Source organism: Physeter macrocephalus, chromosome 18 (genome assembly GCF_002837175.3).
Source record: "Physeter macrocephalus isolate SW-GA chromosome 18, ASM283717v5, whole genome shotgun sequence".
NCBI classification, from domain to species: Eukaryota; Metazoa; Chordata; class Mammalia; order Artiodactyla; family Physeteridae; genus Physeter; species Physeter macrocephalus.
In genome coordinates, this window is record NC_041231.1 from 64,879,964 (window position 1) to 64,905,740 (window position 25,777).

Sequence of the window (25,777 nt, forward strand, 5' to 3'; positions counted from 1 at the left end):
TTGTTTGTTTAACCTTTTGGTTAAGTTTGTGTCTTTCAGGCTCCAACGGTTTGAAGTAAGGCTCATGATTGCTCAAGGAATTCAGCCCATTCCAGCGGAAAGTGGCCCAGGTCCCTACAGGTCCTTGAAACAGCGAGGGACATCTAGGGCAGGTTAGGCTCTGCGGCCCCTGTCCAGCAGGAAGAAGTTTCAGAAGAAGAGACCTTTGGTTCCTTACCCTTAAGAATAAGGGTGTAGAGTCTCTCGGGGGGAATGAGACAGGCTGGGACCAGGGTCCCTTTGCTGCAGTGCTTGCACATGGACACACCTCTCCTCGAGCAACAAAATACAAAGAAACTGTATGGGACTAAAAATAACTGCGTGCATGCGACGTTGGGGCAAATTCTGGACCCAAAAAATACAGAGACCAAAAAAACCCAATTACCACTCCTGAAGAGCCTGGAGCAAAAGCAGGGTACTGCGCATGCCCCCTGCACTCAACACCACCTAAGGGGGTGGGCAGACCACCTAAGCCACACCTCTGGCCCAACCCTTGGATACACCCCTACCCTCACCCTATATAAGGAACAAGCTTGCTCCCCGCCCCCCGCCCCCCCAGCAAGCAAGCCAGCAAGCAAGGGAACCTGTTGCTTGTTCTCTCTCCCCCATGCTACAGCAGGGGTCCCAATAAAGCCTTGCCTGAATTTCTTATCTGGCCTCTAGTCAATTTCTATTGATTAGGGAAGGCCAAGAACCCTGGTAACACTTTCGTGTCTGACTTTTTATGCTCAGCTTTATGTTTCTGCAGTTCATCCATGTTGTCGCCTGTAGTTGCAGGTCACTTTTTTCATTGCTGAGTAGTATTCCAGTATATGAACACTGTGAATGTATTAATTTATTCTATTGTTGATGGTCTTTTGCGATATTTCCATTTGGGATTATTAAAACAAATGCGTCTGTGAACATTCTGATAATTGTTGGGCCCCCGTAAGCACACGCTTCTCTTGGCTGAACACATAGACATGGAACTACTGGGTCATAGGGTATGCTTCTTTACTAGCACGCCAAATTGTTTTTTAAAGTTATTCTAGTTTACATTCCAGCAGCAGGACAGAAGAATTCAGCTACTCCACAACCTCGTCAACACTTGGTATTTTCCTTTTTTTTTCTATTCTATTTTACGGTATTAAAACAACTGAAGCAAAGTTTAGGTAGCTTTGGGGGCCAACTTTTGGATTTCCGTTTGGTTCTCTTAATTATTAAGCATCGGAGCCTTGCACTTGGTCCAGTCACAGAGTACGGACAGAGTGCGTTTTCGACTTTGCTCCAGTTTTGCTCACTCCGCCACTTGGATGTCCTCCGGTCAAGAGTATAAGGTGTGCATCCAGGGCGGGCACGTCCTGTGAGGACTCTGAAAGCTGACCACTGGGTAAGCGAAGCGTTTGCGGCCCTTCCTCGGCAGCGTCCTCTCCCGCCGCCTCCTGGAACCCCACCAGCCCCAGCTGCCTCACAGGGAACACGGCGCCCCTCAGCCTCAGCCAGCTCGGGGGCGGGGCAGCGGGGCGAGGCCGGCGGCGCGCGCGTGCGCACTGAAAGTCCGGCGCATGCTCCGAGTGCGGGGCGTCCGCAGCAGAGGGGAGGCGAGTCTCCCGCGCCCTACCCTCCGCGGCGGGGCCGCAGCGATCTGCTGGTTCCGATTCCTTCTGCCAATAAAGTTCCTGAAAAAAATCACAGTCATTCTTAAAAGAGCAAAAGAGGGCGCGAGCCGGCCGGAGGCCCTGCCGGGGGGCTGGCACCGGGCGGCGGAGACGGCGGTTACACCGCGACCAGGAGGAGCGGTCGCGCCGGGCGGCGGGCGGCGGGCGGCGCGGGGACGGTGAGTAGCGGCTCGCGCCCGGGGCGGCTGGCCGCACTCATCGCCCTCGACCGGGGCTGGCTGCGGAGGACCCGCCCGTCCCCGCGGCCTGGGATGTGCCCACCGAGGGCCGGACAGGGGCTCGGCGGGGGCCTCCAGGCCGGGTGCCCCTCCCCGGCCCGGCCGCCGCGCGCGCACTTCGAGTTCGGGGTCCGGGTCCCCGCGGCAGGCGTTGGGCGCAACCCCCGGCGCCCACTCCCCTCCCCTCCCCTTCCTGCGCCCCCGCCTCCCTGGGGTGGCCCTTGGGCGGGGAGGTGCAGCGGGGTGGTGGGGACTGGGCGTTAGGTGTGGGTTGGGGCTGGCGGGGAAAGGGCCCAAGCCCCACCCTGGTTTCCAGACCCCGTCCTGGGCGGCGGGCCCCTTCCCTGCCTGCGGCCGCACCCATCCCGGGTGTTGCTCCGGTTCCGCTCGAATATGAATGAGCCTGACTACGCGGTCTCCTTGACACTGGCTACCGCAGAGTCACTTCACTCGGGGATCCCAGTGGCAGTACAGTCTGAAAAGGGCTGTCTATTTCTCCAGGTTTTATGTAACTCCTGACATCTTCTAGGTAACTTCACTGAACTTGAGAAGTTTTTCAGTGTTTTTATAAATATAATCATACCTGTGCTGAAGTACAGGCTGTGATGAAAAAGCTACCCTTTTGATCAGTGAGTTAACTCATCCTTTACTTTTCTAATGTATTGGACGGCTGTTGCTTGGCAAAATCTTTAAAATTAAACTTGGAAAAAGAACACATGTAAAGTGTTACTGTCAAGCTTTTAAACTATTGTACTCAGAATTATGCTTATTTTCTAAGAATTTAATTGTTTTGGTATAGTTCTTTAAGTCTGTAGAGTAGTGGCTGATAATCACTGGAGTCAGACTGCCTGTTTTAAAATCTGATTCCACTTACTTTTCTTTACATTTTATTATTTTAAAAATTACATGGTAAAATTGACTTTGTTGGGGGGTGTGCAGTTCTGTGAATTTTAGATATATGTAACCATCATAACAGTCAGAATTTAGAACAGTTCTGTCACCTCCAAAACACTCATGCTATCCTTTTATATCCTCCCCCTTACCCCAACCCCTGGCAATTACTAATCTTTTCCAGAATGTCATAGAAATGGAATCATGCAACATGTAACCTTCTTTCACTCAGCATAATGCCTTTAAGATTCCTTCGAGTTGTTGGATGTATCAACAATTTATTCTTTTTTTTGCTGAGTAGTATTCTATTAGATGGATGTGCTCCCAATGAAGGACATTTGGATCGTTTCCAGTTTTTGGTGATTATGACTATAGCTACTATAAACATTGCTATACAGGTTTTTGTGTGAACATAAGTTTTCATTCTCTAGGGTACTGCTAAGATTGGGATTACATGATCGTATAAAGTATGTTTAACTTTAATACACTGTCACACTGATTTCCAGAGTGGCTCTATCATTTTGCATTCTCACCAGCAACATGTGAGAGTTCCAGTTGCTTCACCTCCTCTCTAGCACTTTGTATTGTTGGATTTTTTAATTTAGCCATTCTAATAGGCATGTAGTGGTATCTCGTGGTCTTAATGTGTCTTTAACTAATGGCTAAAGATGTTGAATATCTTTTCATGTACTTAATTGGCATATATAATCTTGGGTGAGTATCTGGCCAAGACTTTTGCCTATTTTTAAATTCAGTAGTTTCTTTCTTATGTTGAGTTTTGAGGGTTCTTTATATGTTCTGGATACAAGTTGTTAGATATATATTTTGCAAAAGTTTCTTGCAGTCTATAGCTTCTTTTCATTGTTTTAACAGTGTCTTTCCCAGAGCTAATGTTTTTAATTTTGATGAAATCTAATTTATCCATATTTCCTTTTGTACATCTTTTGGTAGCATGTCTAAGAACTTTGCCTAATCCCAGGTCAAGAAGATTTTCATCTTCTAGATATTATAGTTTTATATTTAGATCTATAATCTATTTAAAATTATTTATGTAAGGTGTGAGATTTAGGGGAGGGTTTACTTTTTTGCATATGAATGTCCAGTTGTTCCATCACCATTTGTTGAAAAGACTGTCTTTTCTCCATTTAATAGTTTTGCACCTTTGTCAAAAATCAATTGGCCGTATTTGTGTGGGTTTATTTGGGCCCTCTGTTGTGTTCCATTGATTTCTGTATCTTTCTCTTTGCCAGTATCAAACTTTCTTGATGGATATAGTTTTATAGTGTCTTAAAATTGGGTAGCATGATCTTCTCCAACTTTATTCTTTTTCAAAATTGTTTTAGCTATGCTAGTTAATTTGCCTTTCCATATAAAGTTTAGAATCACCTTGTCTCTAACTACAAAATATTCTGTTGGTACTTTGGAATTATATCAAACCGTAGATCAATTTGGGGAGAATTGCTATTTTTACTTTGTTGAGTCTTTCAATCTATGAACATGATATATCTTTCCATTTATTTCTTTGTTTCATTAGTGTTTTGTAGTTTTCAGTATACAGGTCCTGTACATGTTTTGTTAGATTTATGCCAAAGTATTTCATTTTGGGAGGAAACTATTGTAAATATAATTTAAAAATTTTTGGCTTCAAATTGTACATTGTTAGGATATTAGAAATACAGTTGAGTGTTGTGTGTTGCTCTTGTATCCTGTGTCCTTGCTAAACTCACTTATTCGTTCCAGGATTGTTTGTTTGATTCCTTGGAGTTTTCTAGATAGACAGTCATGTCATCTGTGAATAGAGATAGTTTTTTCCCTAATCTATAAGCGTTTTATGTATTTTAGTTGCCCGTTGCTCTGGCTAGGCCTAATGATAAATAGGAGTAGTGAGAGTGGACATCCTTACCTGTTCTCAGTCTAAGGGGGAATTCAATCTGTCTTTCAGAATTAAGTGTGATGTTAGCTGTAGATTTTTTTTTTTTAATAGATGCCCTTTATCAGGTTGAAGAAGTCCTCTTCTGTTTCTAGTTTGCTGAGAGTTTTTTTCACAAATGTTTGCTGATGTGGTTTTTCTTATTTACTCTGTTAATATGGTGGATTACACTGATTGATTTTTGAGTATTGAACCAGGCTTGCATTCCCAAATAAAGCCGATTTGGTCCTGATTATTCTTTTTATATATTGCTGGATGCGATTTACTAATATTTTGTTGAGGATTTTTGCATTTGTGTTCATGAGGGGTTATTTGTTTAGTTTTCTTTTTTGTACTGTCTTTGTGTGGTGCTGGTATCAAGATAATCCTGGCTTTATAAAATAAGTTAGGGAGTGTTTTCTCCTTTTCTGTATTCCAGGGGAGAGTATGTATCATTCTTGAAAAGTTTGGAAGAATTCTCCAGTGAAATCACCTGAGCCTGGAGATTTCTTTTTGAGTTTTTAAAGTTATAAATTCAATTTTCCTAATGGTTATATCAATTTCACTGATTTCTGCTCTTTATTATTCCCATCCTTTTGCTTGCTTTGGGTTTGCGATTCTTTTTCTAGTTTTTTGAGGTGAGGACTTAGATTATTGATTTGAGACTTTTCTTCTTTTCTAAGGTAAGCATTTAGTGCTGTAAATTTTCCCTCTCAGCAGTATGTTAGCTGTGTCCCATAAATTTTGACATATTTTCATTTTAATTCAATTCAGTTATTTTTTAAATTTCTCTTGAGCTTCTTCTTTGGCCCATGAGTTGTTGAGAAATCTGTGTTTTTAATTTCCAAATGTTTGGAGATTTTCCTGTTATCTTTCCATGACTGATTTCTAGTTTGATTTCATTGTGGTCCCTTTATTTGGCTTTTGTTGAGGGTTGTTTGATGGCCTAGAATATGTTCTATTTTGGTATATGTTCAGTGGGTGCTTGAAGTATATTCTGCTGTTGTTGCATGGACAGCTTTATAAATGTTGATTGGATTCTGATAGTTTTCTGTTTTTAGAATTTCATTTTGTTTTATTGTGTTTTATAGTGGTTTTGAGTATCTCTTTGTGTAACTTGTTTAGCTGCATAGGTAATTCATCAGTCTGTTGGTGTCAACATTTTACCAGTTCAAGTGAAGTAAAGAAACCTCACCTCCTTTTGTCCTCTTCCAGGTATAATTTTTTTTTTTTTTAATTTGGCTGCGCAAGGCCTTAGTTGCAGCATGTGGGATCTTTGTTGCAGCACGTGGCATCTTTTTTTTAGTTGCAGCACGCAGGCTCTTTTAGTTGCGGCATGCAAGATCTTTAGTTGTGGCATGCGGGATCTTTAGTTGTGGCACACAGGATCTTTTTTTAGTTGCAGCATGCAGGCTCGTGGCATGCAGGATCTAGTTCCCTGACCAGGGATCAAACCCGGGCCCCCTGCACTGGGAGCACGGAGTCTTAACCACTGGACCACCAGGGAAGTCCCCTCTTCCACGTATAATTACTTGTCTTAAATGTTTTCTCTACATATATTGAAAACCATATTGAACAGTATTATAATTTTTCTTTCAACTGTCAAATGTAACACAGAACATTTAAGAGAAGTCTGCTATATTTACCCATATTTTTGCTTCTGTCATCTTCTTTCTCTTGTTCCAATACTTTAAGTTGTTGTTTTAATCATTTAATTATGTCTGAAGTGGAGACCTAGAACCTGTACTTTAACAAGTGCTCCTAGATGCTTCTTACAATCGTGCAAGTTTGTGAAGCATTAGGGACAATTACTGAGACTCCATTAGGGGCAAAGAAAGGAGTGTTCTTCACATTTCAGACATGTTTTGTGTAGTGGTTGTATAAATGGATTTTTGGTTAAGGTAGCTGGAATATAATAGCTAAGTAGGCAGGAACTTAACTAGTAATTTTAAGAAGAAATATGAAGAAATTGGCTTTCTGTTCTTTTCAGTCTAAAATGCGAACAGTACACATTCTATTACTTTCATTATATGAGTAACTGTAACTAGTCTGAAACTAATGAAAAAAATGCGTGGTATAAGATGATGTGTAGAGGATCCATTGTAATCTAAACACTAGAGCACTGTAACTAAGAGCCTGATGCTATCACGTGGTTGCATAGCATTATACAAAACCCTTCCTTAGGGTGCTGTTCTAGGGACATTAATTATTACCTGTGAGGATGAAGAGCAGTTTCCTTAGATTTTGTATTTGTTGCCCATTTGGTGGTAACTATCCATGGAGGATTTATTATGGTATATGAAACTACCATTTTTTGAATGCTTAACTTTCACTGTGCTAAGTGCTTTGTATCTATCATTGATCAAAAATCCTGTGAGGTAAATATCCTCAGGAAACTGAAGCTTCAAGAGGTTAAGCAATAACTTCACTAAGAGCACAGAACCAGTAAATAGCAACGAGTAAGTCAGGCCTCGACTCTTAATGCCCATACTCTAGTCTCAGTGAAAGACAGAACTATGTAATCTAGGCATTTATTGGTACCTGGAAGTCATACATTCTGCTGTTGTTAAGGATGCAAAAGTGAATGGTATTATTGTCTCTCTTTTCAAAGAATTTACATTATCTGAACAGGGTGGGGAGAGGGCCTTCATCACGGAAAAAAATTCTTGCAATTCATTATGATTATTTCTTGATAAAACAATTATAGCTTATTTTATTTTATATAGTTTTGATGTCATGAAAAAATAATTTCATTTTAAACCACAGATTTGAGAGAGAAGATCAGATCACCTGGAATTAAATTTGGCACAGAAACCTTTTCAACTCTAAAAATGTTGGAGGAAGATATGGAAGTGGCCATAAAGATGGTGGTTGTGGGGAATGGCGCAGTTGGAAAATCAAGTATGATTCAGCGGTATTGCAAAGGCATTTTTACAAAAGACTACAAGAAAACCATCGGAGTTGACTTTTTGGAGCGACAGATACAGTACGTACTTGGCTGTTTTATCCTCTCGGTTTTGATTTGTGAGCTGTGTCCAAGAGTTTGCTCAGAATAATAGTAACTGAGTACAATACAATCCAAGGCTAGGTGTCTAGTGGCAGCAGGTCTTCAGTTATTCACTCCTTTGTGTGTCTTCGCCTTCTTTTTTCCCCTTCCCCCATCTCTTCCCTTCCTCTCTCATTTTTTCTTCTTTTTTTTCCTACACTTTTCCCTTCTCTCTTTTTCTGTCTTACATCTGTTTTATATTTATTGGTGGCACCCTGGGCACTTCTTAAACACAAACTGATGCTTGATTCTACTGAGATTTCTGTCCACTATTTTCTTTGGAAGGAAAGTTACCTGTCTCGCAGAGTAATTTTCATCTCTTATATTATGGGATCTATTTGTGTAAAATGTCTCTTCTCTTTTTAAAACTGGGCATATAGAAGTTAGAGAATTAATAATTTGTTTTTACTTTAAAGAAATAAGAGAAAGATTTGAGAGGATTAAATACTCCTGTGAAAAGGAAATCCAATTGGATTCTAAAACACATCAAAGTAACACTTTTTGTCATTAGTCCTGAGAACTTTTAAGGATATTTTAAATTGTAGGAGACAAACTCAAATGTATCACAAAGAAATAAGAAACATTAAACAAATCTGATTTAACTATCCCAGACACTAGCATCAAAGATAATTGTGTTCATTGTTTTAAAGATTGTTGAATTTATAATCTGTATTCTGTTACTCTCTTTTTAAAAATACTTCTCTATTTGCTTCCTTTCTTAGATATTTTAAGGGGATTCATTTTAAATCTTGATGATGTTTATTTTTTGCACTTGCTATCTGGACCAAATTAATATTTTAAGTATACAGTTGACCCTTATTATTCGTAGATTCCATATTTATATTTTAAGTATGCAGTTACTTCTCATTACTTGTGGATTTCATATTTGCAAATTCACTGCTTGCTAAATTTATTTGTAACCCCAGACTCAGTACTCCCAGTACTCTGGTGGTCATTTGTGGACATGCACAGAGCAGCAAAAAATTTGAGTCACTTATACACACACGTCCGGCTGAGGTTGAACAAGGCAGCCCTCTGCATTTTTGTTTCATCTCTCATACCGTACATGAGTGGCCTTTTCATGTTCTGTTTTTGTGCCACATTTTTGTGCTTTTTGTTGGTAGTTTTGCTGTTTAAAATGGCCCTAAGCCTAGAGCTGAAGTGCCGTCTGGTGAGCTGTGACGTGCCTTATGGAGAAAACACATGTATTAGATAAGCTTCGTTCAGGCACCAGTTATAGTACTGTTGGCCATGGGTTCAATGTTAATGAATCAACAGTGTATATTAAATAAGGTGTGTTTAAACAGAACAATGCAAAAAACAAGGTTATATATTGATCAGTTGATGAAATTGTAACCAGGGGCTCACAGGCACCTCGCCCGCCTGGTATTTTCTGTCAGAGGAATGGTTCAGGATTTGCTAATTCAGTGTTGGCAGTGACTGTAGAACAGAACTACTGCCTGCGAATAAGACAACAGGTGTGACAGAACAGAGTTAATTTGGGGGTTAAAGGGCAACCAAGCAGTAAGCTGCTTCTTTGCTTTCTTACTATTCTACCCCCATTAGAATAGGGTAGCAGGAGGAGGGCAAGCCCTGACCTAAGGGAACCCTTTCCCAGGACAGCTGACCCTGGGTGTCCAGGATCCCATGGACACCAACATCCACGGGCACTCAGTCCCTTGTATAAAATGGCATAGTATTTGCATTTAACCTACACACGTGCTCCCATAGACTTTCAGTAATCTCCAGATTACTTATAATATCTAATATAATGTTAAATGCTGTGTAAATAGTTGCCAGGCACACAGTAAATTCAAGTTCTGCTTTTTGGAACTTTCTAGAATTTTTTTTCCAAATATTTTCTATCTGCAGTTGGTTGAATCCTCAGGCGTGGACCCCTCAGATGCTAGTCTTAGAGCCACCACTATCTGTGACTGTGGTTGAAGGAAAAAACATGACAGATAAATCCAAATTGTGTAAAATTACAGCTTTAGGGGAGTGTCTTTCACCCTTTACTTGCACTGTTGGTAATGGTGTCAGCATTTAAAAGCACTCAGACTTTTTCAGAGTGAAACCAGCAATGTAGTTGCTGTTTTTTAAAAAATAAGTAAATATTTAAATATTTTTTAAAAATAAGTAAATAAATAAATATATTTATTTATTTGTTTATTTATTTTTGTCTGCGTTGGGTCTTCGTTGCTGTACGCGGGTTTTCTCTAGTTGTGGCGAGCAGGGGCTACTCTTTGTTGCGATGCACGGGCTTCTCATTGCGGTCGATTCTCTTGTTGCGGAGCACGGACTCTAGGCGCACGGGCTTCAGTAGTTTTGGCACATGGGCTTAGTTGCTCTGCGGCATGTGGGATCTTCCTGTCAGGACTCGAACCGTGTCCCCTGCATCTGCAGGTGGATTCTTAATCACTGTACCACCAGGGAAGCCCAACAATGTAGTTTTAATACCTCCAGATTTGAAAAATAAAGACATTTCCTTTGCATATGAAATACATTCATCTCTTGTTTCAGAGTTAATGATGAAGACGTCAGGCTCATGTTATGGGATACAGCAGGTCAAGAGGAGTTTGATGCAATAACAAAGGCCTACTATCGAGGTAAATCATGGGTGTCTTTAATTTGTTTTGACATGTTCTTCTAGCTGAACAAAGAACTTTGCTTTTCTTGTTTCCCATAGAAGGATTTCTCTTTAAGAATATTTCAATTAATCCCAAAGTATTTTTTAAAACCCCAGACTGTTATTCTTCTAAAGATCTTGTTGGGTGGTAAATAATACTCTGTGCTATAGACTGTTTATCTCTGCCTTAGAATTACATGACTCATATAGGCATTCCCAGACCTTATAAGTCAGAAGTTGTGAAAAGTCTTCTCTGACTCCAGGGAAATGACTACATAGTCAGAGTGGAAACTAACATAAGAAAAAGTAAAGCCCTGGTAGACAAGATGGCATTTTGTTATGATATTTAATGTGGGTAAAGCCTTCTCTAGGCTGTACGAGTTCAGGGAAGTATGAGATACATGTGAAAAGGCAGAGCTACAATGATAGGATCTAAGACTAAATAAACTGTGGGGGAAATTCCTCTTTTTACCTACCTAGCTTTCTTCTCTAAATTCTCAGCATAAAATATATGTTCTTTTTGTGTGGAAAAAAATAGGTTGGGTTATTTCTTTTTAAGCTTTTGACAATGTGATGTAGCAGTATTACTTTTTAACTAGTATGGTTATTTTTGGAGAAAGTATCATCATTATGTCTCTCTAATTTAAAAGGACAAAACTGTGTGAGTCTACAATTATCTCAAAATAAAGTTTAACTTAAAAAAAGACAAAACTGGTCAAATGTCAAAATGATTTGATTCGTATATGAATAAAAAGGAGAAAACGTTGGAACAGTACAGTTAAGTAGCTCATTTGGGTCCCTAATTTAAAGAAAAAGACCAGGTAGCTAAACATATTTTAATATCCACTGCCGTAAGACTTTGTTCAACATTATTATCTTCTAATTTTTTTAACTTGACTCATCCAGTTTGTTGCAGACTTCTTGTTTTAACTTGTTAGATGTCCATGAATCATACCGTTTCTCTTTCATATGTTTACAAAAAACATTCTTTTTCAGAAACTAAAAAGAGAGCCCATAATTGTTAGTATTTACATCTTAATTTATATGGGTGATGTTCAAATTTCTTTTCACTTTGTTTCATTTGGACTAAAAGGCTTTAAACAGCATTGATTTCTCTGTGTTTAACATTTTAACTTAAAGCAATCTTAAGTGTATAAATAGATCTGTTAAAAGTTTTTTTTTTAATGTAACGTTTTTTAGCCAACTATGTTAAAATGGCAAAGAGGGTGGATATTGAGACAGGTCTCAAGCTTCAGCTTTTTCCCTCACATCCCTATTTGAATTAAGGAACAAACAGTGGCAATGTTACATGAATTTGAGAAATGGCATATTGGACTTATATGCTTTTTTTTTTTTGAGGTTCTATCAGAGTGCTTTTGGTTGCTGACAGCAGAAAAGCAATTTCAAACCAACTTATTTAGCATCTGTTGACTTGTTACTGGGAGTAGCTTTCATTTGTGGTTTGTTGGGACTGTAACCTTGCTGATTCTCCTGGCTGGCCACCTCTCCATGTGGGGTTCCTCTTCATGCTGATTTTCCTCTTGTCTGCAAGTTTGCTACCATCGACATTGCTTTTTGTTCACATTCTTGGGGACCGAGGGTTACTTCCCACAACAGTGGACCAAAAGTCCAGAGCTTTTACCTGATTAGATCACCTTTGACCAGATTACAGTGAGTAGTCAGAGGAAGGTGATTGCCCTAATGGGCTTGGTGCACTTGGGGCTCTCCCAAGGCAGAGGGAAGTTTAGCTGCCTAAACCATAGGCTACTGTACAGAGGGGGAGAGGTGTTCTTGGGGACGGGGCACTGCATGGCAGCTAGGCACCAGGTAATATCTGCTACTAGTATAGATTCAGATGATGATATAATTAAATAAAGAGTAGGAAGAAAAGTTAAGGTGGGCAGAATGAGTTAAGATAGAGATTTAGTGATAGAAACACTATGCCTTATAAAATTATGACCTACTGACTTATATCCTAAAAATGTGTTATTCAAGATGCATAAAAATTATATTTAAAAAAGAAAAAATTTATTGTAATTCATTTAAAAGACCTATTATAGCAAGACCATTGCTCCAGGGCATCATATGTTCTTAGAATGCTGGCTTAGTTGTACAGTGAGACATGTGGAAACATGATCTCCTTATCAGTAGGTTAGAACAGAGCACAGTAGAAACCGTACTTAGTACAGAAAGTTACATACAACAAGAAGTAGATTTTTATTACAGTTTTTTACTGTGACTTGGTTCTCAGAAAGAAAATGCTTCTAAGTGTATGTAAATTAGGTTATAGACTTGAGACCTGTTATTTGAGATCATACACATAAGTAGAAGGAAACCCTTATTTTCTTAAGAAGTAATTTTTTTCCACAAATATAAATGAATATAAATTGTTGGAAATGAAATAGCTCTGGACAAGAAGCTAGTTATAAGTTATAATTATAAATGCAAGAATTAAGGAACAACAGAATTAGACTATGCAAGTCTGAGGTTTGTTTTGAAATTATGTGAGCATGGAATCTGTGACAGGTTGGTTCATTGAATAATTTATGTGCTTTAGATTGTATAGAATGTCAAAAAGAATAAGGGACAGCATTTTAAATCCTGAGTAGTATCTATAATAGTAGTTTTAAAGCCTTTGCCAGTGTTCACTAGAGCAGTGTTTCTTAAACTTGACAGTGCACAGGAATCCCCTGGGGAGCTCATTAAAATGCAAACTGAATTCTGTAGATCTGTGGGTGGCTCTGAGAGTCTGCATTTCTGCAACCTCCCAGGTGACACTGATGCTGCTGTCAGCCACACTCAGGACCAGCCTACAGATCATCTTGTAGGATCTGTCAGTGATTTGAGGATAGAATTACTCTCTGCACATTATGTGTCTTGGAGAGTATTTTCTGAATTGCATTAAAATATAGTGACTTTTTTGGAATGATCTTATTAAGGAGGAATAAATACTCGCTATGGTGATCTTATCATTGACAACAAAAGTTTATTCAGAGCTCTGTATTTCTGATGCATGGTCAAGTAAGGTAGTTTATTAACTGTTAGAAGTGATCCATTTATGGGTGACTTACTGTTATCTATGATAATGAAGAAACTTTTCCATTGGTGCAATTTTTAGGGTAGGTAGTATTGAAGGAAGATTGAATAGTAGGAAAATAAAGGTCTTTGTAAAATATATGGGTAGAAAACACTAGCTGCCTTTCAATATTAACAACAGAGAAATTAAAACAACTTTCCCAAAGATGGCTGGTACTAACACAGAGCTAGAGGTCCAAGGAAGAAAAAGAAGGGAGAGCAGTGTGGGGTCATTTTAATTTATTTTTTTATTTTTTTAGGGTCATTTTACACCTCCCCCCACACGCACACACACACAGCTGGGTGGGTGTGGGATGTAGAAGTGAGCGGCCAGGGAAAGAAGGGAGAACCGTGCATAAAGGGTGCAGTAATGAGCCAGTTACTACTGCGGGAGGGGAGACGCGCCTCGGGGTGACCCCACCCCAGGGAAGCTGAGCTTTTTATCCCCCCTCACCCCTCCCCAGGCATCCAGTCCCCTTAGGGGGTGTGCTAGACCACCCCTGGCAGAAGAGCAGAGCGCCCCCTGCAGCCCGTGCTGGAGGGTCGGGGCCGGGAACACACAGGGCACCTGTTGGGGGAGGGGGCACCATGTTCACCTCCCTGGTGGCTTAACTGAATCCAGGTCCCTCCTCCTCCTCCTCCTCAGAGGGCACTGCGGCCCATCCCGCCCAGTGTGGTCTCTCTACCCAGTCCCCCACTAAATAATTTTGGGTTTCATGGACAGACTTTTTCTTTTATCCTTTGATCCTTGATTTTTCAAACAAAATTGTGCTTTTCTTAGTTAATCATTCTTACTGCCCATATCTCTGGCACCATCTGCTTAGGTTTTTTTGTTGTTTGTTAGTTGTTTTTGTTTTGTTTTTTTTAATATCTTCTCTAATAAGTGTTTTTTTGTGTGTGTCTGAGACCTTGTATACTTGGAAATACCTTATTGGACCCTCAAATTTAAATGACACTTGACTGATATAAAATTCTAGGTTTAAAGCTAACAGAGTTTTATAACAAAAAAGTTTATTTTTTTTTTAAGATTTTTTTTGCTTGTTTTGATGTGGACCGTGTTTTAAAGCCTTCATTGAATTTGTTACAATAGTGCTTCTGTTTTATGTTTTTGGTTTTTTGGCCCCGAGGTATGTGGGATCTTAGCTCCCCAACCAGGGATTGAACCCGCACCCCCTGCATTGGAAGGCGGAGTCTTAACCACTGGACCGCCAGAGAGGTCCCCAAAAAACAGTTTCTTAAAGTATGATTAAATAATGTTTTATCTGTAGTTTAAGTAAATGTTAGAGTTCAAGTAAATATAAATTTGTTGTCCAGTATGCTTGTGTGATCTCTTCAGTTTTACTTCTTCTTAAGTTCTGAGCAAGTCTCAGGCTGTGTCTGTCAATCTGCCTGTCCCTGACCCCTCAGTTTTGCATAATTAATTTATTCTTTGGTCCAAAGCCTGTTCTAGAGGAGAGAAGCCCCTGCGTTTACAGTCATAGTGAACTGCTGTTTTTTTCCTTCATTAATTGTGCTTTGGGTTTCTACCATATTCCCTCAGGTGATAAACAAACCTTTTTTGGCCCTAGAGTGTCTTAGGTAGCCCAGGTATGTGTGTCTTGAGTCTTAGTAGGAAACTCTTACACCTGGGGTATCTGGAAGGAAGGAGTAGCAGTGAGGAACCCTCTTGACTCCAGGACGATTTTCTCTTCTCACCTGTTTTTGTCACTATGCTGATTCAACAGCAAATCATTGGTAAAAACCCTCTTCCAGAAGGTTGATGCTTATTTTTAAAATGGGATATTATCAACCTAATGTGATAGTTGATAGTTAAAATATTGTGAGTATGGTATGGGAATTATGCAGTTAAAGAGGATGAAAAACTAAATTAAACTCTTTTCCTCTCTACTATATATAAATATTTTACTCTTGGCACTGGTTCCTAAATTACATTCTTTAGCATTGATGGTATTCTGCTACTAAAATAAAATAATATAGATTTTTTTTAAAAAGTAAATAGAATGAGAAAATTATGATTTTTTCTCTCATAGACTTTTCTTAAATCTGTGCCAAAAGAAATTAAGAAGCAGGTGACAGATATTAACGAGAAGAACTCAGCAACTCTGTCATTCATGCCTAGTTTACTGTTCTCTCTGGCTTTTACAGTGTTATTAAATATATCAGTATTTTGTGGTGTTCCACAAGGAATGTGTAATTTTGAGGATACTTTGGCACTTGCACAAATTTGAGAACCACTGTTCTTGGTAAAAATTGGTTCTTTGAATTAGAAAATAGAGTTTTTATGTTAAAAAATAGGGCTTCCCTGGTGGCACAGTGGTTAAGAATCCACCTGCCAATGCAGGAGACACGGGTTCGAGTCCTGGTCAGGGAAGATCCCACATGCCACGGAACAACTAAGACCGTGTGCCACAACTACTGAGCCTGTGCTCTAGAGCCCGCAAGCCACAACTACTGAAGCCCGCGCACCTAGAGCCCGTGCTCCGCAACAAGAGAAGCCACCGCAATGAGAATCCTGTGCACCACAATGAAGAGTAGCCCCCGCACACTGCAACTAGAGAAAAGCCCGCGCAGCAATGAAGACCCAACACATCCAAAAATAAAATAAATTTTAAAAAAAAAAGGAGTGCTACAAAGATGAGTTCAACATTTACTTACATAAAAATTGTTTTGAATACGTAAAAGTTTCCCTCACCCTGCATAGGATTGTTTCATTAATGTAAATAACATTTTTATTTTGTGAACTTACAGGAGCCCAGGCTTGTGTGCTTGTATTTTCCACCACAGACAGGGAATCTTTTGAAGCGATTTCCAGTTGGAGAGAGAAGGTGGTGGCTGAAGTTGGAGATATACCAACTGTACTTGTACAAAACAAGATCGATCTCCTTGATGACTCTTGTATAAAGAAGTAAGGTGGCTGCTGTTGAGGGGGTGGCTGTAATTCTGTAAAGCTAAAACCTATTTTAGTTTTTGCATACACTTACAAAATTTAGGAAAGTTTTTAAAAAGACTGCCTTATACTTAAAAATTTCTGTGAGCTATTGTGTGATTGGTTTGGGTTAAAAAAAGTTCACACTGAATCCGAAGTAAAGAAAATTAAAGGAGTACGTTTTGAAAGCCCTTTTAGAATTCCAGGTCCTTGCAGCTCAAATCCAACTCCTCATGTGAAGTCAAATCTAGACAGAGTAAGAATGTTAAGAGAAATTTCCCGGAACCTCCCTGGTGGCGCAGTGGTTAAGAATCTGCCTGCCAGTGTAGGGGACACGGATTCGATCCCTGGTCCGAGAAGATCCCACATGCCGCAGAGCAACTAAGCCCGTGCGCCACAACTACTGAGCCTGCGCTCTAGGGCTCGCGAGCCACAACTACGGAAGCCTGCATGTCTAGAGCCCATGCTCTGCAACAAAGAGAAGCCACTGCAATGAGAAGCCCGCGCACGGCAACAAAGCGTAGCCCCCGCTCTTCAACATTTACTTACATAAAAATTGTTTTGAATACGTAAAAGTTTCCCTCACCCTGCATAGGATTGTTTCATTAATGTAAATAACATTTTTATTTTGTGAACTTACAGGAGCCCAGGCTTGTGTGCTTGTATTTTCCACCACAGACAGGGAATCTTTTGAAGCGATTTCCAGTTGGAGAGAGAAGGTGGTGGCTGAAGTTGGAGATATACCAACTGTACTTGTACAAAACAAGATCGATCTCCTTGATGACTCTTGTATAAAGAAGTAAGGTGGCTGCTGTTGAGGGGGTGGCTGTAATTCTGTAAAGCTAAAACCTATTTTAGTTTTTGCATACACTTACAAAATTTAGGAAAGTTTTTAAAAAGACTGCCTTATACTTAAAAATTTCTGTGAGCTATTGTGTGATTGGTTTGGGTTAAAAAAAGTTCACACTGAATCCGAAGTAAAGAAAATTAAAGGAGTACGTTTTGAAAGCCCTTTTAGAATTCCAGGTCCTTGCAGCTCAAATCCAACTCCTCATGTGAAGTCAAATCTAGACAGAGTAAGAATGTTAAGAGAAATTTCCCGGAACCTCCCTGGTGGCGCAGTGGTTAAGAATCTGCCTGCCAGTGTAGGGGACACGGATTCGATCCCTGGTCCGAGAAGATCCCACATGCCGCAGAGCAACTAAGCCCGTGCGCCACAACTACTGAGCCTGCGCTCTAGGGCTCGCGAGCCACAACTACGGAAGCCTGCATGTCTAGAGCCCATGCTCTGCAACAAAGAGAAGCCACTGCAATGAGAAGCCCGCGCACGGCAACAAAGCGTAGCCCCCGCTCACCGCAACTAGAGAAAGCCCGCGTGCAGCAATGAAGACCCAACGCAGCCAGAAATAAATAAATAAGTAAATTTAAAAAGGAAAACATCCCTAGATGTTTTAATATCTAGCATAAGTATGTTGATGAGTTTAAATAGGTAAGCATTTCAGATTCGTATTGTTTTGCATACCCAGAACCATTATGCTCATATTTGTGAACAGAGTTTGGCATCCAGATAATTTCTCTAAGTATTTGTTTACTGCATTATTAACGTTTTGCTGGCTTTGAAAATACTTACTTGGTTTTTACCTTATTTTTTTTTATAAGTTCTTGTATTAGTTGTCTGATGCTGTATAACAGATTAGCCCAAAACTTAGTAGTTTAAAACAACAAACCTTTATTATGTCACAGTTTTTGTGGGTTAGGAATTTGGGAGTGGCTTAGCTGGGTGGCTTGGTTCTGGGTTTTCATGAGGTTGCTGTCCATATGTTGCCAGGGCCTGTGGTCACAGGAAGGCTTTTGACTGGGGCTGGGGGGGTCTGCTTCCGGGATGGCACCCTCGCTTGGCCATGGGCAGGTGGCCTCTCCTTCGGGCTGCAAGTGTCCTCAGCGTGTGGCAGCCGGTTTCCCAGGCACGTGATCCCAGAGGGGGCAAGGCGGAAACCGCAATGCCTCTTATGAGGGGTCTCCAAGTCACACGCCATCACTTTATGTATGTCATTGATGACACAGACCAACTTGATTACAGTGGGGGAGGGGAGGCGTGTGGTAGAATCATTGGGAAATATTTTAGACAATGGGGAGTCATAATGAAACTAAAATTAGGAGTCCACTGTTCTAGACACATCAATATACTGACTTCGGCTTTGGCAGCAAAGTAGTTTTGTAGCCAATAAGAGTAAAATAGGTAATGCAGTATAAGACTTTCAGAGTGTAATTAAATTCAAGGGTTTTTAATAACCGAAGAGAGAAAATTAAAGTAGTATATAAAGAAGAGTGACATTTAGTCATTTTAAGGCTAGAGTAAGTGACTTTATAGAAAAGTGTCTTGCAGTTACAGTGAGATGGCTGGTGTTTACCCCCCCAAGAGCAGTGACAACTGAAAATCCTGCTCAAGCACTGAGTGTAGCTCTCAACTGTTCTGGAAGGGCTGACTGCCGTCCTCAGGCTGTATGCAGTAAATGTAATAAAACAAGCTCTCAGAAAGTACCTTTACATGCATTTTTTTCTAATTGATGTGTAGTGAGGAAGCTGAGGCACTGGCAAAAAAGTTGAAGCTGAGATTCTACAGGACTTCAGTGAAGGAGGATCTGAACGTGACAGAAGGTAAAGTGCCTTCTTAACAGTTAACAGCAGGAAGTTTGTTTATTCTTCTTATGCCTTTTCTTTTTGTTGTTTAGAAATCGTATTTGTAACGAGAATAGAATTTTCTCTTTGTCATGTATCATTAAGTAAAGTTTAAAGGCTGATGCTGCTCTGAGTTTGAGTCCTTGATTATTTACTAATGTCTTTGAAAAGTTGTTACTCTACAGCAAAACTCCGGTGGGCTTTTGTTTTGTTTTTTATCTTTAAAAATACAACTGGCTATGTGTGTGCCTGTATGCGTGTGTGTTTTTCAAGCGTACCTTCTAAAATTGCTGCGTTAGAACCCCACAGCGGTGGACACCCCACTAGGTAGTTACAGTTAACCTTAACTTGTTTAATAGTGTTTCCTAGTTTAAGAAAGTGAGATTAGAGAAAGATGGTGGTTATTTTTCTCATCCCGGAATTGCTGCTCATTTTATTAGATTGCAGCTCAGCTGTTGCTTCAGTGTCCCCTGAATAGTGCTTTTTAGCTCAAGAAAGAGTCTTTTTAAGACTGAGTCAGTTTAGTGTTGCTGAATATTAGTCACTATTCAGGTACTTAAAACTAAAGAGCCAATGACTACAAGTAATATTTTATTTCTTTACTAATAAAATGCCACTATATATTTATTAGTATCACCATTGTAATTAGGTATTACTCAGATAATTTTTAGACGTTGAATTTTTTCAACTAGATTGTATACTTCTAATTATAATTTTCAATTTGTTTTGTAAGTATAAATATTATAGTAAGTGATGTGAAAGAACAGGTTTTACGTGCATAATTATACTGACCTGTCAAGGTTTTTGGTTTTGTTTTCATTCCAGTTTTTAAATATTTGGCTGAAAAATATCTTCAAAAGCTTAAACAACAAATAGCTGAGGATCCTGAATCAATGCATTCAAGTAGTAACAAAATTGGTAAGTACCCAGGAAGTTTTAGCCCCATGTTTACCTGGTAAATTTATTTTCCATTCATTATTATCATATTTACTGGGTTTTTTTTAACATACAGTATGCTCCTTTCTTTAAGAAATGTGACTGGAAAGCATGAGATGAGTGATTATTAAATTTAGTAGTATCAGCTCTCATTAAAAGGTATATTGAATTAAAGATTTTTTAACTGATGAATTTTCTAAAGATCTGTCCTTTTTGAACACGTTTCTCTGACTTAACACTTGCACCATCTCCACACCTTTTCCCTTTCCTACCACCTTGCTGAGCACCCATCCTGATTTTTAACGTGAGATGCCAGCAGAGTTTAGTATTTCCTAGAGAACAGGAAGCACCTGTCCGCGTCTTACTTTTTGGCCATGGCTTCTGGGAGGATGGGCACCGGTCCTCTGTCCTAAGGACCTCCTGCCTGCACCCCGCTCCTCACTACACACACACACACACGCACACACGCACACACACACACACAGCATTTTCTTGGCCTGTTTTAACTTTTCTTACTTTGCCCTTTCTATTGCATATGTTCCTACTGTCGGACACCTCACATGCTCTGAGAAACGACAGGGCAGTTGTGATAAGCCGCTGTCTGCTCTGGTCTCCTGGGCCCACCCTGTCTCCTTCCAGTCTGCTGATTAAACCCCTTTGATAGATTCTGGTTGTGGAACACATTCAATGCAGGCTCTCTTCATCCCAGCATTTAAAGACAGTTTGGTCCATCCTTCCTGTGTGGCCTCGTGCCCCACTTTTGTGATGTAACCTGTTTACGGTTCCACCACAGGGCCCGCTGTTTCTTGAGCCTGCCTAGGGCTGTCTTACTTATCCCTTTGCGCATTTTGGCTCTTCCATTAAGAATGGCCTCCCCTTCCCACCTTCTGCTGAGAACTGTGCATCCCTCAAGGTCTATGGAGAAAGCTCTCAGCTATCTGTCTGGCTGAAGCACAGCCTTCACTTCTCTTCAATGAACAGAGACCTGAGTGCAGGGCATTGCCAGGGGTCCAGTCCCTCCATGTAGTTTGTCTTTTCTTATAAATTACATGTGGTTGACCCTTCCTTTGAACCATCTGTGGGATCTTGTCTCTTTTATGACACTTAACATAGAGTGTCCTGTAGCGTCACTGCCTGTTTGTAGTGCCTCACCTCACTCATCAGATTGTAAGCTTCTTGGGGGCGGGAATCAGTCTTAGTAGTCTTTGTGTCGCTCATAGTGGCTCTGGCCCAGAGTCTTGTGTATCGTGGACGATAAATAGCCCATATACTGGAGATTACATTTTAGAACCAACATTGTTCAAAATGAAAACTCTAACAGTTGAAAGTCTTTCTTTAGTTCATCCCTTCTGTCTGCTCATCACTTTGAGTATGTGCAGACCATCTTGCTGTTGTTTTAGCCTGGATAGGAACATCTGACATCACTGTCGGCTCTTACATACGCAGTATCTTTATCAACATATCACACATTCTGTTGTTAACTACAGGCAGGTACTGTTGAGGAAGTTCTATGATGTAAAATTAGTAAGTGAAATTATTAAAATTATCATATTTACAGATTCAAAATTTCAAAAATAGATTGCTAGTGAAAAGAGTGTGTAGAGAAGCACACAAAGGGAGGAGAGAAGACCATATGTGCACTTCAGCCTACACATGTGTGTACAACATCACTGCAGGGATGCGTGGGAACTCTAAACACGTGTGCCTTAGGCGAGGGGCTGGGGTGGGGGAGAGACTTCACTGTGACCCCTTTGGTTCCCTTTGAACTTTGAACCCTGTGTATTAAAAATCAATGAAATGAAAACAAAAGCTTAAAACTGTAAATACTTGCATATGTTGCTGATTTACTAAGAAGCTGGGTGCACAGTCTGCAGTAGGTGACCTTGAGGTCCGTTAGTGTTAACCTCTGTGTTTTCCTTCAACTTATCCAGGTGTCTTTAGCACGTCTGCTGGGAGTCACTTGGGTCAGAATTCAAGTACCCTTAACGGTGGAGATGTCATCAACCTCAGGCCCAACAGACAGAGGACCAAGAAAAACCGAAATCCTTTTAGCAGCTGTAGCATACCCTAAAACGCTTCAGGGAGGAAGAAATGAATTATATTGTGCAGTAAGATACATCCAGCTGTCACAGTATGTTACAAAATTTTTTCACAGACTTTGCACCTAATGGCTCTCTGAAAGCTGACAGACTTAAACAGATAGCACTGCTCTGCAGTGCTTTTCAGAATGGAGCAAGGTCTCTGGTGGAAAAATTACTGCCCTCTGGACTTATTTTAATTTTTTTACATTAGACGAAGCTTCTCCTGTTTTTGAAGGAATGCTATAAGAAACATCAAAAACAGGTTTTGCTGAATTTGAAATGCTGGAAAACGTAAATGAAATGCCTAAATATACTGGTACAGATTTTAATATTATGGGTCAAGGAAAGATAGCAACCGTTCTTTCTCTGAAATTGGTCATTTAGCTTTTCTAGGAAGTCGTATTGAATCTGAATACTGAAAAGAATAATATTGAAAGGCGAACCCTAATCTTGCCAGACTGCATTACTGTGTACTTTGGCAATGTTACTTGTGCAATATCTGTAGATGTGGAATGTGGAGGTACGTGCGCATGCAGATCCCTGGTTCTGGAGTAAACAGAAGGTGTGTGCGGTGTTTAAGGAAACATAGACTCTAACTCATTCATTCATGAAACCATTTACACATTTATGTCTATGTTATAAGTTTCTATTTTCAAATGAGAAATTCTAGACAGATATTTTGCAAAATGAGCTCAGATTTAAAAAATGCTTTTGTGCCAAAAATACCATACCTAATTTTCAGTACTTTACCAGAATTTATACTGTTGATAATCTCTTTTAAAAGCAGTTTTCCTCTCTGACAGGGTAGAGGAAAGAGTGTCTTAGTGCTAGAGCCCCTCCCAGGTGGCAATGGTTGCGTGTGGAATCTTTTCATGTCCCTGCACATGCATGGCAGGCTCGAGCTGGCGGCTGCAGGACCCCCGCCCTGTGCAGCGTGGCCGCCCTGTCCCCAGTGCCTTTTGCTGTTGACAACGCAATTCTGAACTTTTAGGATTATGCTAACAATTTTTTAAAATACACAAGAGGTGATCTTTTGTCTTAAACCACATTGCGGATTTTATAATGCCCTGCAACTCGAAAGCGTCTTTTTGTTTACACATTTTTTGTATGGTATTTTGAGATTATCATTTAAAAACTTCTATAAACTTCAGTTTGTATAGCACTTTCTCAAGAGCTCTGTCAGCACCAAATACAAAATAATTTCTTTTAATAAGTAAGTGATTTTAACATGTAATCATGTGGCAGAGCATACATTTTGTGACTTGGGATAGTAGCTTTCCAACTCAGATAATTAATTGCATGAACTCTGGTAAAACTGATTATCATTCATCAATGACTTGTTTTTAACCCCTTGCAATATACCTGGTTTGTACAGGATTTAAATATATGTAAAAATAACTTTTCTTGGAAAATGTGTCACAAAGTCATTTTTCATTATTTCTACTAAATGCATAATGTTTTATATATTCCTTTTGTATGTTTTCTCTCTCTTGTTCTTTTTTTTTTTTAAGTCTTCCATCTGCACCACCCTCATCCCCTGTCCAGATTAATGTTGAAAACAAAATAGAATTTTGTAGGGCATGTCTTTAAGTGGTCAGGAGTGAAGGTTTGCTTTTCATAATACTGAAATAATCTGGCATTATCTATTTCAGAGTAATATGTTTATTTTTGTGTCACCAGTTGTCACCACTCCCATTGCTGGCAGTGGGATAGGTGTTGGGGAAAAACTCTGTTCCTAACAATGGGTACCCGCTAGTGATTCCCTTTTCTACTCTCTGGAAATACAGTCCCTTTAATTTTTGCACAAAATATATTTTGCATCAAATAGTCTTTAGTAGCAGAAAAATCACGTTATATAAAATGTCGTAGTTCTATTTCACATTAATTAAATGTGTGTGGGTAAAAGTTTGTTATTTTTCTATATTAAAAAGAATCTGATGATGGTTGCAGTTGCCCTGATATTTGTAATATAATTTTATGTATTTAGTTTTGTCCTTTTTTTTTAAAACAAGAACTGAAGAGAGATCTTTGTTACACATTTGAATTTTTAATTTGCAATTCTGTATTTTGCCTAACCATAAGTAATCATTTTAAATAATTAAGTAGGCCTGAAAATCAGCCACAAGTGATATGTTACTTTCTCAATTCTAGACACCTTCAGAATTGCCATTATATTCTTTCACCTTGAGGCCTTTAATTCTTTTAAATAACTTAACTACTAATTTCTAAGGAACCATGGATGCTGAAGAAATACTAAGACCCCGGGACGTTGTGCATTTGTGCAGTAATAGCTTTCCTATGTCGTGGCTCATTTTTGGCTGTGGCGTGGCTGCCGTGTCTCAGAGTCCTCAGGATTCCTTTTCCTCTTTCAGTCTCTGCCTCTCGAATTAATAATAGTGTACAGAATAGGCCACATAAGGCGATATATAATTAAATAAAACCAGGCTAAATGGTTTCCTTTTTATCTGCCCAAAGTTGACAGCACTCATGTACTTCTTCAACATAAAGTAAAACTAACACTATCAATCAATCAGAAGAGCCCCTCCCCACTGTGGCCGCAGTCCTGTGCTGTCTGGGTGCCTCAGACGCTGGCAGCACAGTGCTTGGGAAGAACTCACTGATGGGCTCCACTGTGCCCAGGGCTCCAGGGCTGGGGTCTCCTCTGGAGATCCTGGGATGGGGAAGTGGCCTCAGGACCTGACATCCCAACTTAAAGGGAACTACTTTAATGTAAAATATTGTTAATTTTTCCCCTCCTTTTTAAAACCTTTGAAATAGTTACTGGTAACTTGCTAAAGTGCATTCGTTACTGTTACGGTATCTGTTTCTCTCTCTGAAAACAAAATGAACTGACTGACAGGTGAAAATCTGTCCCACACTGCAGTCATCTAATGAACAGAGGAAGTCTGGGCTGATGATGTGGAGTGAACAGGAAGGGGAGGATTTCCAGATGGCTCCAGGGCTGGGGTCTCCTCTGGAGATCCTGGGATGGGGAAGTGAAATGGCCTCAGGAACTGACATCCCAACTTAAAGGGAACTACTTTAATGTAAAATATTGTTAATTTTTCCCCTCCTTTTTAAAACCTTTGAAATAATAGTTACTGGTAACTTGCTAAAGTGCACTCGTTACTGTTACGGTATCTGTTTCTCTCTCTGAAAACAAAATGAACTGACTGACAGGTGAAAATCTGTCCCACACTGCAGTCATCTAATGAACAGAGAGAGTCTGGGCTGATGTGGAGTGAACAGGAAGGGGAGGATTTCCAGATGCTGACGGTCTTTGGGAACGTGAGAAAAACTTGGTTGTCTGCTGAATTTTCAAAAAGCTGATAAAGAAAAAGATGGCACAAAAAGAAATCTTGTCACAGTGAACCTGATGATAGCAAATTAGTCTGACAAATCAAGAGGCTTTTACCAGTTATCAGTGAGAATTAATGTTTCCCAGGAAAGAATAGATTTAAATAAGGTGAACTTGGGCTGGCATCAAAACTACCATGAATGTCCTCAGATTGTAACTGCTTTTTATGAAGAGACATATAAACATATAAAACCAATCTGTAGCTTGACTGGTTTTTTTTCTTGCAGTGTGAAAGAATACCTATTTTTAATGAAAACTGAATCTGATATATTCATTCTGAAGTAGTATTTGGGGAAGCTGAAGTTTTTGTGTATCAATAGCACTAGTTATTTCGA

General features: G+C 39.9%; 1 protein-coding gene across 1 annotated transcript; it reads left to right on the forward strand.

Annotated features, from left to right (window-relative positions):
* Positions 1-1,602: 1,602 nt before the first annotated feature.
* Positions 1,603-25,018, forward strand: RAB23 (RAB23, member RAS oncogene family). Its single transcript, XM_024121692.3, has 7 exons — positions 1,603-1,855; positions 7,482-7,701; positions 10,282-10,367; positions 16,211-16,367; positions 18,964-19,046; positions 19,893-19,985; positions 21,935-25,018. The coding sequence occupies exons 2-7, from the start codon at positions 7,547-7,549 to the stop codon at positions 22,072-22,074; spliced, it is 714 nt and encodes a 237-aa protein (XP_023977460.1). The 5' UTR covers positions 1,603-1,855; positions 7,482-7,546; the 3' UTR covers positions 22,075-25,018.
* Positions 25,019-25,777: the final 759 nt, after the last annotated feature.